The sequence below is a fragment of the Poecile atricapillus genome, chromosome 2 (assembly GCF_030490865.1).
Source record: "Poecile atricapillus isolate bPoeAtr1 chromosome 2, bPoeAtr1.hap1, whole genome shotgun sequence".
Lineage (NCBI taxonomy): Eukaryota > Metazoa > Chordata > Aves > Passeriformes > Paridae > Poecile > Poecile atricapillus.
This window is the reverse complement of record NC_081250.1, coordinates 34,553,200-34,570,537: the sequence shown is the minus strand read 5'-3', so window position 1 is coordinate 34,570,537 and position 17,338 is coordinate 34,553,200. Positions and strand designations below refer to the sequence as shown.

Here is a 17,338-nt window from a genome sequence, read left to right as displayed (position 1 = left end):
TTAACTTCTATATGATCACACTGAAAAAAAAGCATTACTTCTCTTCATTTGAAGCAAAAGAAATAATACCCATTTCACATTAATAGTCTACTCTTCCTATATACATTTAAATATTCTCAGACAGTTATCATGACTAATTTTTGCAAGAGCTCAGGCCCAGCTGCCCAGTCCATACACATACAGTAGTCATGTGGCAATGAGCTCCCATTAGGTAAATGAAATATAAATTCTACTCCAAGACAGAGCATTTCAGTCACTGTCTGCATGTGCTTAGTTGGTTGACTATGAACAGAAAGTGAAAGTCATGTTAACAAATTAGCCTGGGTTTCAGTGTTTAGGGATGAGAGGAAAAATCCTTATGATTTGTTGTTAAACCTCACATAGAGGACACTCTTCCCTGTATTATAACTATTTGCATATGAAAGGCATACCAGCAGCTCTTGTAGAATTTACATGTACAGAAACCATGAAAAAAACAAGCAACTGATAAAACCAGGCTAAAAATATCATCATCCTTCATTGACAAAACTCCAGACTGAGATATTTCAAAGCTCCTTGGGAAGATTTTTTTCATTCATTTTTAGAGGATGCATGCAGATAAACTGACTAGACATTAATTTTAAATTGTATTTTCAATACCTCTGGGATCTGTCGAAAGTCTACTGAAGAATTTGTCTTTTTAATTAATCTGGAAGAAAATATGTTTTTTCTAATTTCTGGGATTTTTTATTGTCAGCGAAAATGATCTTGTAGTTACTCTTTTGGCAAAATGAGATTTTGCGATCTGTATTTTTCAAATCAGAAAGAGGTAGCTTTTGCATCTTAATTTGGTTAAAGAAACAAACACCAACCTCCGTTTAGAAGATCCTGAACTCTGACAGGAGCGGTAACCAAATTATCAATTCAACTCTTGCAGCAGCAAACGTCATTAGCATTGGCCATGAAGTTCAATTAAATGGATCATACAAAAACTAACAGGCTGAAATCCTGTTACCCTTGAAGCTGACAGCAAAAATCTCACAGATTCCAGTGGATGCACCAGTGTGCTACAACACTGACAAAGAAACCACCTGGGGATTTGTAATGCACAAAGTAGCCACTTTGCAAAGGACATGCCTTACCTACATATGATCGTATCCAGTCATAAATGTAATTTTCTTTGTGCTGTAGAGGAGGTGCCTGAACTGATTTGCAGTGCTGCTAGAGGAGATGGACAAGCCACCAAGAGACTCTACAGCAGTCTTCTAATAATGCCTGCCTTTTACAGAGACTGACCTCTTTTCACCTTGCTAAAAGCAGTAAGTAGTAAGTAATAGATCTTGTCAAAGGTTACTCTGTAGAATAACCTCTGGAGATATTAGATAGAGGTGTCCAGAGAAATACCACAAAGGTGCTGACAAGGAAACCAAGGGGATTATGATTAGGAAGTGTGAATAAGCTAAGGTTTCAAACATACTTGGATTTTGGTTAGAAATGCTGAAGTACAGGAAGGAAATGTTCTACATACCATCAAACCACCAAAACACACACTTGAAAAGACAAGTTAAAGAGGCATCACATGGAGATTAAATAGTACACATGATCTAAGAAAAGCAATTCCACACAACTAGAATAAGCCAGAATTTCTTCTTCATCAAGTCCTAGTATGTCTCCTGATAAAAACTGAAAAACTAATCTGCTCAAAGGAAGGAAAAAAAAAAAAAAGAAAAGAAAAGCAGCAATAAAACACCATACCTAGGAAACATCAGTTGTTCCTTCAGCTGCCTTTTAATCCACCCTTGAATATTCAAATTAATCAGAACTTCCACCAGATAACTCCCAGTAAGAGCAATCCACTTAAGTAATCTATATTTCCCATAAAGAAGAAATAAATTTTAAAAGACCCTAAAAATCTAAGCCAGCAGCATAACTAAAAAAGATTATTTCTCCATTTATTCCAGTTTCTGAATTTTAAAAATTATGCAATGATTTAATTCAAAAAAATTCCAAGATATTTCTGACAGTATTCTTAGTAGAGGACAGCCTCTCCTAAATTTGCTCTCAGCAAAGGTGCTGTAGTTGGTTGGTTTCAGCCAATCTTTTTCTGATCCCATCAGTTGGTTACATTGATTTTGCAATGCCTTCCAGGAAAGGCAATCATCTTCCCTCTTCCAGTCAGATCAGACCAGACCAAGTCTTAGGAAATATTTGGGAGATGTGGCCAACAAAAGGCCTCTACCCAGATATTTGAAATTCTCAAACAACACACCTTTCCAGGAGCTTGTGCCTGTCTTACGTGCACAGAACTATATTGTTCAGATAAGACAGATAAAGACCCCAGCCTCCCAAGCCAAGAGCACACAAATAAAGGCAGATAAACATGGAAGTGTTTGCATCAACCTGAAAAGACTTTATTCATCACAAAAAAAAAAAAAAACAACCAAACTCTGAAAGATGTAGTGCCTTATGTCTTCCTTAATATAAATAAATTTTCAAAGAAGATGTACCTCATTTTGAAAAAATGTTGAAATAGAGTATTTTGACTTTTTCACATAATTTTCTCTCCTTTTATTTTGGCTGAAGCTACTCAGAAAATCTGATCTTTAACTGTGAATAGTTTCAGGCCTCCATTCTTTTCAGTAAAGTTCTTTGTGTGAAAGTCTTTGGTGAGTATTTTTTCCCTCGAAAAATGTCACTACCCTGGCTGCAAGGGCCAGATGTACTCCCCTCCAAAGAGGCTGCTCAGAGGGCACCGACTTTAACCCCTGGCAACTGCTGCTTGATTTAGCTCAGGATTGGATGGGGTGCAGAAAAAAACCCTGTGGCCCAACTGTCTTCTTTACACAACAGCAAGGAAATCCCCTCTGTGCTAAATATGGGGCTTAGCAAGAGACAAGAGGTTCTGTCAGGACCTTGTCACTTCTCAGACCATCTCACATGCACCATACTTGAGAGCACAGATAGAGTCAGTCATTAGGTGGAGAAATAACTGGCACTTTAATGTGGGCACCAAAAGGGGGATGCTTTTTTAGCATATATTTTGTAGATGGTTAGTAGGAAAGCACTAGACATGTGAGAAAAGTGATATCCACAGAAATACAAAAGGCTGAAAAAAGTACTCCTGTTTGGATTTTCATTTAACTCTTTCACAACCAATCGTTATCAAAAATATTATTTCCATGGCATAGACCACTTGTTTTTACCTCTTTCTCACCTAACAATAAGCTACACAATTTACTGCTGTGTGTCATTTACCATGTACACAAGAGTTGTCTGTACAAACCGGTTGCCAACTGCAGACTTGGCTTTTCTCTTAAAATTTTGTGATGCCATTGATATTTTAGAAAATCTCCATGCAATACCTGCCCATTCCAGGTGCTACTGAGCACATACCTCTCTATAAATGTAGGTGTGGGCATTCCCCTGTCCAGTATTTTCTAAGCACTGGAGCCAAGTGAGAAATTTGTTTGAAATCTTGCTTGGGCTTTCTGAAAGCACCTGAACTCTGGTGGCTGCAATTTTATTAGCTGGGAGATACATAAGGTGGGTCTCTCACTCACGGTGGGTAGCACTCCAAATGCCACATATTTCACTGTTCAAGGAAGTCTGTTTCCTCTAAAGAAGAGATACAACAAGGAGCTCTGCATATCCAGTACGTCAGACCACAAGCTTCACTTGCAAGGCATCCTCAGTATATCTAAGCTGACACCAACACAGCAAATTCAGATTTAAAAAGAAAATCAAATCTATTTTCATGACTGGCTTGATAAAACAGTCATCATCATGTCTCTTATTGTCCTCATCATAAATTAATTTAGAATTTATTACAATGTTGAAAATATTTCTTCTAAGCTCCTTCTGCGCCTAAAAGCTTTCAGCCTGCTGAAAAGGTTTTGGCTGACAGTGCACTGACTCAAAACTCTGAAATGAAAACTGGAAGACTGACAGCCTAGAAATACGCTGTCTCAATATTTTGGAATAGCAAATTTTTGGCAAGAAAATTTGTGTAGAATCAGACAGCACGAGAGAGAAAATACAACATGTAGCATCCTGACTGCTACAGAGGGAGCAATCTTTTTCAGTGTTTCCTTGTGTATCCTGCAAGCTCCACTCAATTTAGATAATCCAGTAAGAGGTTCAAGTGTAAGGCCACCACATAGCAGTAAAATAAACTATCTGGAACTCCTAAATTTTAGGGTATTATTAAGTTGGTTGACTCATCTGGGATCCATTGACTTTAACTGCTTCTGTTAAAAACAGACCACTATAATTTTTGCTAAGGAACAAAGAAAAAATGTTGGGGGGGGCATGCACATAGCTGATAGCTTATTTTTCAGAGCACCTATTTGACTAGACATAGCTGCATTCATTAGTCCCAAAGCTTTTTAACTTAACACTAGGTAATACAAAATAATTCTTAATAACATTAAAGGTCACCTTTAAAAGAATAAAATTCCCTATTTTGTGCAATGTAATAGAGACCAGTAATGTTTTTCTCTGAAGCAGGATTTTTGTACCATTAAGGTATGTGCAGAACTCTTCCTGTTGAAGGACTCCTTGAAGGCTACAGAGTTAGAGCACATACTTTTTTAGCTCACTGTTGAAGAGCTGAAAAAGATTTTGATCTTTAACAAAGAGAGCTTTACTCCCAAGAACTTGTTAGCAGTTTGAATTAATGAAGAATTAAGTTTCATCTCAGCAGTTTTACTAAACTTTGGAGAAAAGGGGCCCACTGCCTCTACTGCCTGAGTGCCCTCAGCAACCATTGACCTCAGTGGGAATTGAAACTGGTCCTACTTTTGATTGACACAGCACCTTGCAGAATTAGATCCAGTCCCCTTTCCTTCCTCCTAAGAAAGTAATTTTTCCCTTTAGCCATCTGATTTTTATTTTGCTTTGACCAGAGATGAAATGAATGTAGATGTTTTGGTGCTGACAACCTCCCTGTCAAATTATATAGTGACTTCTCATGCTAAAACTTGTTTGTTTTCACACCATCATCACTGATGATCTCAGCACAGCAGTGCTCTGAGAATAATGGTTTAGTCAAACGCAAAGCCAGCAGAAGGAACATAAAACAATGTGTGCTTATATAGGGCCTACATAAATAGTGCTTTTTAAAAATGTTTGGCAATGAAATAATAGTTGTGCGTTTGTTTCATTTTTTTATTTTTTTTAATAAATTAACCTCTGTATTGTTAAGGAATCCAGAGACTTTGCACACCAGAGTAGTTATAGGGCCTAAAAATATTTGTTATAGCCTCTGACAAAAGAATATACACAGAAGCTGCTCTTTGTGTGTCATGAATAATCAACCATGGGCCATACCCTCCCTCCACAGTTTCAGAGAAGTCAATCAATTTATACCATTTTCAAAAGAAAAAGAGCTGACCCCACATATGCTGGGCCAAATGAAGAAAATTGGAAGCAAGTAAGTGTACATGATTAGGGCTGGGCAAAGTGTGGGCTGGACACTGGACACTGTCTATTTATCACTCTTTACAATATTTTTCTTTACTCAAAATTCCCTGTTTATTGCTGTTTAAAAAACAAAATCAGAGCAGCTCGGGCAGTGATGATATTTTTCCCCCATTTCCCCAAGACTTTGTTCCTGCTCTCAGGCCAGCTTGGGAGCTATGCAAGATGTCCAAGTGGCCTGGGTGTTACTTTCCAGTGCTGCAGACAAACACTCCAATTTATTAAAACCACTGAGCCACACTGCCTCCTCGCTTCTTTTGCCCTCTATTGCCTTTCTTTTTTTCTTTTTTCCAAATACTAAAAGAAAACCTAAAACCTCCACCTATAAAGTGTAACTGTAGTCTAAGGTCTTACTTCCAATTCACAGCTGTATCATTAAGAGTGGAAAATGCACATCATATTTAGGAGCAGAATTATATCCTCCCATGTTTTACTGAAAAACCTTGGTGGGCTTTTCATCTACGTTGTACAAGCCTGAGGCCAGAGTGGTGACTGTCACAGCCAAAGAGACACAGACAGATAGATGATGGAGAGTGCAGACTGCGCACCCACACATAAAGCGCGTGAGAGGAAGGAGAGTGCACGGAAGGAATATTAATTGAGCAGAAAATAAGTATTCTCAATATCCCCCTGCCCCCTTAAAAAGTAGCCACAAGATGAGGAGAGCTGCAAACATGTTCATCTTGGGGAAACAGCCGTCCTTAACGTGACATGTAAGGCTATTACTTTAATAATGGGATTTGCACAGCGCACAACTGATAGGCTATGTTCAGAATAGACCCCGTGAATCTAATTTTCTTCTCAATGAGTATTATTGCAGTTGCTAACTCCACAGATTTCAATAGAGTTGCTCCAGATTTGTATCAGGGTGAGTGGAGAATTAGGCTCTACTATGATATTTTTTAAATCCACAAGAATGTAATTCTACTTACCCACTCATAAAACCAATGGCTCTTTTGATCCTTTCTACTTTCATAGCAAATTATTTACAGAAGCTTGTATTTTAAAGATTCTCATCAAAATAGTTAAATTACTGCTTTCTCTTACTTTTTGTGATAAACCATCAATTACTCGAATTTAACCCATTTTCATGCCTGAGTCCATGCTTTACTAATGTTGACAAATGAAAGAGCAGTACAGGAATTGTAGAAAGTGGTTTAAGCTTTACATCATTCATTTTATTCTCCCACTGCCTTTTTAAAATACTTTTCCATTGCACATCCAGAAAAAGAAATTGACACTGGCCTTATTTAATAACAGACATAAAACAACTTTTAAGTGCTGCAATGATACACTTAAGGATATGGAAGTAAGAAAATAAGGAAAATTCCTTAACTTGTTTTTAACTACAGAATATCTTCCCTCATTTTGTTCACTTTAGAAAATTATGGAAGTCTCTACAGATGTTGATCCTGATCTCTTCAGCCTTTAAGAAAAATATGCAAATGCCATTCCCCCCCTGCCCAAATCATCACCAGCAAAATAAGCTTTTTTCTTAAGTCACAAAAAATGAAGTTGATGTTGTGATTGAAATTATCACAAACCCTTAACCAAAACTTCTCCTTCCTAAAGCATTCACTCAGAAATGAAGTTAAACAATCGGTAGGAAAAGATAGTCCTAAACAAAGCAATTGATGATCTGTTTCTACTCTATTGCTCCACTTTAATTTTTTTCAGGATGTATTTTATAACCATCCCAAGAAAATAAGTTTCCTATAAGTAAGATACTGGCAAGCCCAAAATTTCTAACACAGATGGTGCCATTTCTGGACAAGCACAATTCCAGGCCCTTTGCCATTACACACTCAGGTCACCTTTGGAGTTCCTGCTGGGAACCTAAAAAAAAAAAATCATGATAAACTCATTCACTGACTTGACCAGAGCAAAAAGCAGATGTAACTAAACCAATTGCCTAAAATTAATTCAGAGTAGTACCTATGGAGGTATGATTTACTATTACAGAATCATGGAACCGTTTAAGTTAGAAAAGTCCCTTATGATCATCAAGTTGAGGCATTAACCCAACACTGCCAAATCCGCTACAAAACCATGTCCCAAACTATCACATCCACACATCTTGTAATTACCTTCAGGGATGGTGAGTCAACCAGTTATTTCCCTGGGCAGCCTATTCCGAAGCTTGATGACCCTTTTGGTGAAGAAATTTTTCCTAACGTGCAAGCTAAACTCTTCTGCTGCAACTTGAGGCCATTCATAATTTAAAGCCCTGTGCCTAGAAACAGAGTGTTGCTGTTGAATAAAAGTTTTTTGAAAAGTTAAGAGAGAGGTATATTTGGACCGGGAATGATTGCAAACTAGTTCAGCCATGACTGAATTACTGGCAGCTGATTTGCAGCATCAGTGCATGACCAAGTGACCTACTGATATCATCATCATCCATATCTTGGAGCATTTAATTAGGCAGAGCATTACTCTACAGGTAGTATTTTCAGCACTCCAGAACTGAAAGATTTAAAGGACAGAAAAAGAAAAAAGAGAGGGAATACAATACAGTAACATCTCAATTTATTGCTTACTTTTATAGCTGCTCCATACAACGCATCCTTAATCCAATCTCATATTCTGTTTATTGTGCTGCAGAGCCCCCTGTGCTGAGCATATTAACTACCATTCATTACATTAGACCAGCAGAAAAAAAAAAAAATTAAAAAATCAGATGTCAGATCTAGGAGCCACTGGTCCAGGTTCATTTCCCAGAAAAGACAAATTCCTTTCTGGGTACTTGCAAAGAGCTCAGAAAAAGGTGGCGATGAACAATGCTGCCTTACATGCAGTGAGAGAGAGAGAGTAATTAAAGGCACAAGCCCACAAAGTAAACAGGAAAAAAGGCAGCTTCCACTAAATGAGAAAAGACCAAATTAATTACATATATCTGTATTATCTTTAGGCATTATATTTAGTTTGAACTCGGTACATCCCAGGACAGAAAACCTTAAAATACACAAACATACTACGATTGGGACTAGACATTTCAACTGCATTGAAATGTTCACGGAGTGGTGGCACCCAAAGGCAAGGCCCTTAGGAAGGAAAGAAGTTGAGATGAGAGAAAAGCAAGCAGCTTGAGAAGATACTGTGAAGGTTAAAAAGGCAGTAGAAACTATTTGTAGGGTTTATGTGGGGTAGAAAACGGCAGGAGATATCAAACCATGCCCAATTCCTGAGCTAGCAGAGGTCTCAGTACCCTGGTAAGAGCAACAAAAACATTCAGAGCTAAAGAAAAGCAGAATCAGCTGGCAAAGGTAAGATAAGATTTGTAGTATTTTTTTCCCAATTAAATTCAAATCTCATTCCTTCTGGCTTCTTCCAAAGATGTTGCCATTTTTATCACCCGCAAAGCGGAACCTTCTGGCCAAGCAGGGCTGCACCCCACACCTTATAAACACCTTACGTGGCAGGGCGACACGACAGTGACATGAGCTGTCTCAAGGAAGAGATTATTACATCCACACACCTACACAAACACTGCTGGTGACAGTGTTTCAAGGCATTTATTCTGGAGTAGTGTGTGGGACCAACTTCTTGAACAAATTCTCAAAAAAATATAAGATGGAAACAAGAACCAAAAGCAAAACATCTTTTAAGCTAAGGAAATTGTTGTAAGCTTTCAATGTTTTACTTTGAAAATCCTACAGCCTTCAGCAAAATCCTTGGAAAATCTCTTGGTGTTTATGAAATAGCATTTGATATCACAACCTAAAAACCTACAAACCAGCGCAACCAATGCTTTCTTAACTCTCTAAGGGCAAATAACACCTGCATTTCCCATGCAGCAGCTAGTAAAGAAATGCTGACTCTCAGTAATTTTAATAACAGACCAAAATAACACCTTAGTGAAAAATAGTAGATTAAGTATTATTTTATAGTATCAGGGTTGCCCCATCAACCTGAGCCATAATAGGAGCAAAACAATCTGCACAAACCAACACAAGAGTTCCGCAGGTATAAAAAGGCACAAAAGCTTATCTGCTTCAACAAGTCCTTTCATCACATATCTAAAACAATTATTTTATGTATGTTACGTTGTGCATGTTATGTATACCTGAGACTATTTAAATAATTTATTTGATTGTACGCATAACCAAAACAAAAAAGTATTTCCATAACAGGATTTTGTTTTTACATGTCAAGTCTATAGAAGCTAATTTCTGTATTTACTGGTATAACGTAGCTAAAGTTAAAATACAGCATGATAACATATTGTCTGAGATCACTGTTTTGTCTGTGTCAGAGAATACTACACCTTCAGAATTGTAAATTAGCATAGTAATATGACTTGTGGTAAGAGGAAAAAATATGTTTTTGTAGTTCTTATTCCAAACCGTTGCTTTAAATTTTTGATCAACTTTGATCATTTCTCAAAGCAGAGAAATGTAAAAGCCCTAAAAGTTCTTTTTTTTAAGGCTAAAGCCCTAACAACTCTGGAGCACTATAATTTGCTGAGATAATTTACAAAGAAATAAGGGGAGTGGGGATGGAGTGGGGAGGAAACAGGCATTGAATACTTGGAGCATGGACAGAGGGCTAATCAACAGAAATTGTTTGGAGATATTGCAGAGTGACCTACCAAGCTCTCTGATCAGCCCTGAAGTCAGTACTTAAAACTGACAGAATCTCAAAGCATTTTAAATATTTCCACTAGGACGCCTGTGTATTTGTATCAATGAGAGTTTACACGTTAAAGATTAAGCCAAAAAGGCAGGCTTAGTAATACATGTCTGTCTATTAATTTGTTTAGCATGAGATAACCAAAGCAGAATCAAAGCAAAAGAATCACCTAGACCTGTGAAGAAGAACTGAAAGACTTGTTGCTTTATACATCTGCTTTTCCAGCAACTGCATCTACTGAGTATTCCTGTAATGAGTTACAAGAAAAATCAGTGTTTGCAGGCCTTGAGAAAAATCCCAGTTTGTTCCAATAATAAATCACATGGTCCTTAATAATAATTTTTAAATATTTGAAGTATAAACAGTTTTGCTCTTCTTTTATTGCAAAATCTTTTCCAGAAATAGTTTTCTCATAATAAATAGTTTATAAGAAAGACAGTCACTGGAATTAAAATTAAGCTTGAAAGACAGCTAATAATACATAAACAAAGGTATAAACCCTCAAAGCAACAGGTTTATAGGAAATCCAGAAAGTTAACTAATGGCAGAAATTAGAGACACGAGATGACAAAGAATAGAGAAAAAGTCTTTGACTAAAGAAATTGTTTTAAAAGCAACAACAACCTTGCAAGAATTCTAATAGTTAAGATCCTCATACCCTGATTGGGGGCAGAGACAGGTTTTTAGAGGGTGCCACAAGGAGACAAGTTAATAACCCAGTTTCAAATCATCCTGCAAGACTTAACTGAGCTCAGAGAGATTCTGCCCACACAGAGTTGAAAAGTTTAGTATGTAAAAGCTGCCTTCTGACGGCACTAGGATATTACCTCTCTCTTATCAACTCCAGAGTGAACTCTAGCTCTCACAACAACGATCAGAGGATTCCTCAGCAGTGAACAGGATAAATGTGATTGCAGCACATTTTAGATTCTCAGCATGAGGAAGTGAATATCAAATTTAAAAAGCACCTATTACTCTTTATCTGTGTAAGTCATTCTGCTAAGTGGTGATATAAATAAAATTACATGTACAATCTCGCTTCTATCTTTTCTTTAAATGTATATATACAGGGTTTCTTTCTCTTTACATTCCCTGGGTTAAATTAGCAGAAGTGGAGCGCAATAAATTGAAGCTGAACTATAAATGGGTGTTTTGGAAGGGGGAAAAGGTTTCCGCTTGTTCTAAATGTGTAAACTTTTAAAAATATTGCAATTTTAAATCCTGGAAAAGTGCCATCCAATATTCAAGACTGGCAGACAGCGCTTATTGCCTTTTTTATATGCTATTACAAAACTTTTTGATTTTAAGCATTAGCCCAACTATTCCTAAGAGTCTCCAATTAAAGATGTAACAATAGGAGACTACAGCCATTTCTTTTTCATGCCATACATTCATTATTTCTATTTCCTGTTTCACTCAAGTGTTTCTTTTAAAGTTTTGAAACTTTGATGATCACCACAGTTGAAACCAAACATAAATCCCATGCAAGCTAATGGGACAAAGGAAACCCCCAAGTCTATCGACAGCAGTACATACCAGTTATTCCCGAGCCATGTGTAATTAAGAATAATGAAAAATCCCTAGTTAGCTATCATAAAAACAGGATCCTTACCATAATCTGTAAAGTACAGTCAGGTCCAAGTTGTTTTGTTCAACCACCACACCAACTATTCCTTCTTTTTAGTGACTTATTAAAAAAAAAAAAAAATACTCACTTTGCCAGTGATAGCTGGATTAAAAACTCCCAAGAGCTTTTAGGCTTCATTAATTAGGGCCATCAGAACTGTACTTCATTTAAGCAGTACAAAACAGTGCAATCAAGAGTTGTGTCCCGGGCTGTAGCTGTTTGCCCCTCTCTCATTCTCTTCTTCTTTCTCTCACCATCCCTCTCAGTAAATGAGACTAATTTTTCCAGCAGCCTTTAAACTCCCTAGATTAACTGAAGTGGAAAATGTGACTACAAACTCATAGCACTGTCTAGCCTCCAGCCCAGCACAGAATCAACTTTGTTGTAAGCGTTGAAGGACACCTAGCAAGCTGCTTCTTGCTAAGTTCACAACCCAGGAGCGTATATTCACACACAACAGGACTGCGCCATCTAGTTAGCTGCTAGAAGCAGGCTTTGGGAGCAGATGCCTCGGGATGCAGGGCTTTAGCCCTTGGGAATGTTCAGTTTCTTACAGATTCAATTGTGGTGTGGGTTTTTTTTTTTTTAATAAAATATCACTATTGAGATAATCCACATCTAGTGGATATGGGAAAATTTAGGCTATAATAGCGTAGCAAACTTCTACATCTATCTTTGATTTACAAGATAAAAGCAACTTTTAAATTAAAGAGCCTTTCTCCTAATAGAGCTTATTATGCCAGAGACAGGAATGATTTTCCTAGAAAGTTGTCCCTGTGTGCATGCCTATTATCTTTGCTTTCCCCCTTCCACTAATGAGCATTTATCTAAAGAGCCTGTTAATCCTCTGATGTGTGCTTCTGGTCAGAGGTAACAGTTTGAATAAAACCACTAATCACTTATCACTAATCACTGATCATTAATCACACTTTTCCCTAGTGCTTTGCGACCTGTACAGCTCCCTTTAGGATTAAGGAGTCACAAATAAGGAGTTTAGCCATTTTTTTATTGAGAATTTCCAGCTTTTGATACCGACAACCTCATTCGCCACATGAAAGTTACAAAACACTGAGCGGGGACTTTCACCACTGTACACTTTTATACTGAAAATAAACCGTAACCTTATGGAAGCATTCCTCCTTCAGCAAAATTCCCACAAATTGCCCTACGTTTTTGCATTTGGCTCTCACTTCCCACTTCTCAGTTTTCTTTCAGTCCAGTTTCTGGATTATCCCTGCATGCATCTTACAAGAAAGTTTTCCTACACCACTGCTTCTTGACGCACTGCTGCTTGTCCAAATGGCCAGACAAGGGGAGCCTGGTGAACACCAGCGGGTGAATCTTCCCCTAAAAACTGCAGTCTCAAGAAAAGCCCAAGTAAAATGCTTCACAGTAATTATTATTCTTCTGTTCAAGCTTCAATTTCATCTAGCTAAGCACTGTTTCTTACTGATAATATATGGAAATCTTCTAATCTTGCTGCTTAAGTCACTTCTCATATCAGTCTGGATTAAAAAAAAAAAGAAAGAAAAAGAAAAACCAAACATATGGACATTTCATTTTCCTTTATTCCTACCCCCATCTCTGAAACTACCTCTCTCTTTCCAATTATGAAGCTTATATTGAGCCCTGGAGATGAAGGATCACTCACCATGCTCGGACATAAATAATAGAGGAGGCAGAGTTTAGCAAGTATTCCCCTTACACTCCTGCAGCGCTTATCGTCCTGAAAACTTCGCTGGGGAGAGAGAGACCCCTGTAAGAGAGGACAGTAGCGGGGGACGCGGAACTGAGTCAGGGGGATGATGAGCGGAGCGGAGGGGCTGTAAAGGGAGAGGAGGGCTGCAGAGAGGGGACCTTGTCAACACTCGCCCCCGCCCCGCACCCGAGGGCATCAGAAGCGGAGCATCAGCCCCGCACCGGCCCGCAGCATGACGTAAGGGCCGGCAGCAGCCCGGCACCCGGGGTGTCTCACGGGGAAGGCGGCCGCGCACCGCTCCGCGGCCACCGCCGGCTGCTCCCGGCTCGTTGGAAAGCACGGCCGCCGCCGCGAAACTTATCCAGAAGTTTTGGGGGCGGCGGGGAGAGAGGATGGCGGGGCAGCGCGCCGCCGAGCTGTCACCGCCGGGGCACGGGGAGGATGGAGCCGTCCAGCCCTCCGTGGGAGCGGGGACTCCGCGGTGCCTCCGCCGGGAGCTGCCCGCCCGCCCGCTCCGCTCGGGGCAGCACCGGCGGGGTGCAGCCTGCGCTCCGCGGCTGCCGCCCCATCTCATCCCATCCCACCCCGTCCCGGAGAGCAGCGCGCAGACTTCCTAAACTCCCTGAAGCGCGGACGGGGAGTCCGGCTTCCCCGCGTCTCGGCGACCGTGCGCTCCCGCCCCCCGCCGCTCTGCCCTGCCCGACCCTCCGCGGGACGCGGGGTCGCTCACGCCCCTCTCCCCGCGCACGGCGGGGACGCGGGAGCGGCGGGACCCCGCGCCCGGCAGCGGCGCGACGGAGACCGGCGCTGCCGCCTCCGGAGTAGATGCGGTGGCGGAGGGAAGAGCCCCTGCGGCCGCGGGCTGCCCCTTCCCCAGCCGCGCACCCGGCGCTGCTGCGCTCGGCTCCGTGCGGGGCGCGCCGCGCCGGGCGCCTTCCCGGGGCAGCCCCGTATTTTTAGGAACTTACCGCCCGGCGCGGCGGGGACGGGACCGGCAGCGCGGCCGGAGGAACCACGTTGGACTGAGGGACGGTTACAATACGTTCTATTTAGAGAAGCATTACATCACCCTCCGTGACGTCACGTGGGATTCCTGAACTTCTAAATCATTGCGGTCCGTGCCGGGCGGGGGGGGCCGGCAGCGCGGGGCGGGGGCGCGGCCTCGGGCGCTCCCGCCCCCGCGGGCTGCGGGGCGGAGCGGAGCGGAGCGGAGCGGGGGTGAGTCAGCCTGCAAGCGGGGGCCCGCCCCCCGCGCCCCGGGCTCCCGCAGCGATGCCCGGGCGGGAAGGGGCGCAGGCCGGCCGGGCATGCGGCGCCAGGGGACACCGGGCGCCAGGGGACACCGGGTGCCCGGCCTCTGTCGCGGAGCCTCTGCTGAGCGGCAGCCGCAGGCGCTCGGGTCCTGCAGCCCCGAACTCTTTCGGCTATTTTTTGTTTGTTTGAGTTTCTTTCTCTAGAAAATGTCTAAGAAGTAACGCGGTGCCCAAGAAAGGAGGGAAAGCTCCGTCCCGAGGTGCAGCCCTGCGAGGGTGCGCCGCTGTCCACCTGCCCAGGTGTGCTCCGTGACCGCCTGGCAGGGTTTGGTGCCGCGGGGGAACCCCCAGTGGCACTGGAGCAGCGCAGTCACAAAGAATCTTCACTGAGATAATCGAGTGTCTCACTGCTTTTCCAAGATTTTAATATCCTGCATCTAGTTGGCAGTGTCGTCGTATGGGACGATTGCCGGTGACAAAGTTATTGTTCCAGCCTGTAACTACTTCAGTGCCTCCTTTTCTGTTTTTTTTTTTACTCTCAGCCTAATGCTCCTCTAGCACCTGGGTCTGGAGGTTCCTTTGGCACCTTACTCCACACTGCAGTTATCCAGGAGGTATTCGTATCAAAGATACACATGATTTAACTGGATTTAGCAGCTGATTCATGCCAGGAGGTATGACTTAATTCTGATGCAGTGTTTTAGCACCTAAGCCTGGAATGTCTCATGAGGGAAGCTCAGTGTTTTGGGGGTCTCAGAATCTGCAGTGGCTTGCTCAGTTTGGTTTTTCTCTCATATTCCATTAAGAGAAGAGAGAGTAATGTAACATGTACTGCCAAAATTTGGAACCACTTTACAAATGGCAATATTACAGCACTTTATTCCTAATAATACCATTCTTTCGCAGGTTTATATTAGGCTGTCTAATTATCCTTTTCAGCTTTTAACAATTCACTGGCACTTTATGCAGGATTTAAGCAGATAGAAGCGGATCCTATCAGTGACTGATGATAGGTTTTGAACTCATTTAACTCCTTAGGATAAAGCTCAATGATGCTGTCACCATAAGCCTTCGTTTTGTCAGGTATTATCTTTGGAAATTGCATATTGAGTGCAAAGTGCCTTACCTCTAAACGTCCTGGAATTATAAACTACACAGCTGACTAAATTAATAATTGCAGTTATTTCTGTCTCACAGGAAGGGTTTTAGCATACACAAACACGGCAGTTCTTAAGGCCACGACAAAAGCATTTGGGCATAGGAAACAGCTCTGCATCTCTCATTGAGATTTCACTGTACAATTTATGTATTCACACTTCTACATGCAGCTGAGATTGTGGCTGATTGATGGGTTTTCTTGGGATTGCATTGGGGTTTTTCTCCAGTTTTCTCAATGAGATCAAGCTGCAAATGGCAATGGAGAATTCAGATGCTGTCAAGGACAACAGGGCCCAAATCTGCTGGCTACCTCTGTGACTCAGTTAAGGAAAAGAAAGATCCTAAAAGTGAGATTAACAGAACCAGAACTTTATTTGGCTCAATAGCTTTACCTGCCACATACGTATTTGTACAGATCTCTACCACTTAAAGAGAGGGGCAGGCTGTGGCAGAAGTTTGTGTGTGTCTGCCCCACAGAGGGTAGTGACAAATGCTTTGATAGGTGGTTACCTTGGTTTTCGCTAACAGCAGAGCAGAGAGGTTTTGGGTTCCTGATATGAGTCTCAGGGCCCGAGGAAAGACTCCTGAAATGAGCTGTAGTCCTGGGGGGGGAGAATGAGTACAGAATAATGTCAACGGTTCCTCTGAGGTTGAAATCTGCTGCAATACGTGTCACGTATTATTGCTTCCCCCATGCCCAACTTCTGCTTCACCCGCCACCCTTAGATTCTTTTGCTCTCCTCCCTCTTCCAGCTCTTTACTTCTACCATTTTTCTTTTGCCTGTTACCAACCAACCTTCTCTCTGTCCTACAGCGACCACTCTGATCTCTGAATGGGGATGTGAAAAGGAGCGCCGAGATGCGGCTTTGTTTTGTTCTATGCTTACTTTAATCCCTGGCGGTTGAGGGGTTCACAGAGAAGAAAATGTGTCCATGCCTTGAGCCTGAGGACACTGAGCAGAGAAAGGACGTTGAGAAAATGTAATTGCCGAGTTCTTTCTTGATTTAAACTGTGGGATGTTGATAGTAAAAGAGAAGCTCCTCTCCCTGAAAAATTGTTGCTTTCAAGCTGAGCTGATGTCTGCTTGTGTGCTGTCACTGTGAAGAACAACTCTTTAATAGGAACTCCTCTAAAGGTGGTTTGGATTAGCATATTCAATTCGGCAAATGAGGAATGTACGCAGAGTCAGTTACCGCAGCTCAGCTGACAAGCCGTAACTTGAGAACATGCCCTATACGGGGGACAAATTTGGACAAATCTTAGAGGCTAATCAAAGGCACCTCCTGGAACAGCAAAATGATCATTCTGCAGAACTTCAGATTCCTGCTCCAAAAGCACTATGTGTTAAAAAAAAAAAAAAAAAAAAAAAAAAAAAAAAAAAAAACCAAACAAAAAACACCAGCTTGTGAAATATGGGTTAATGTTAGGCAAGGAAACTTCATTTTTATGGAATATTGCTTCAGGACTGATTGAATTTTGGAAACAGCTTTCCAAAATACTTCTGCCTAGGGCAG

At 41.3% G+C, this 17,338-nt stretch overlaps 1 protein-coding gene across 5 annotated transcripts in view; it reads right to left on the bottom strand.

The window, feature by feature from the left end:
• Nucleotides 1-14,437, bottom strand: part of CREB5 (cAMP responsive element binding protein 5) — a 258,218-nt gene extending 243,781 nt beyond the window's left edge. For 2 of the 5 annotated variants that reach the window (XM_058831751.1, XM_058831754.1), the window contains exons 1-2: nucleotides 14,381-14,419; nucleotides 13,365-13,469 (exon numbers count right to left, since the gene is read on the bottom strand). In XM_058831751.1, coding sequence (XP_058687734.1) covers nucleotides 13,365-13,367 — 3 coding nt within the window. In that variant the 5' untranslated portion in view covers nucleotides 13,368-13,469; nucleotides 14,381-14,419. Of the gene's footprint in view, nucleotides 1-13,364; nucleotides 13,470-14,380 lie in introns of all 5 variants that reach the window. The other 3 variants (XM_058831755.1, XM_058831752.1, XM_058831756.1) reach the window with 3 other exon arrangements.
• Between the last annotated feature and the right edge of the window lie 2,901 nt (nucleotides 14,438-17,338).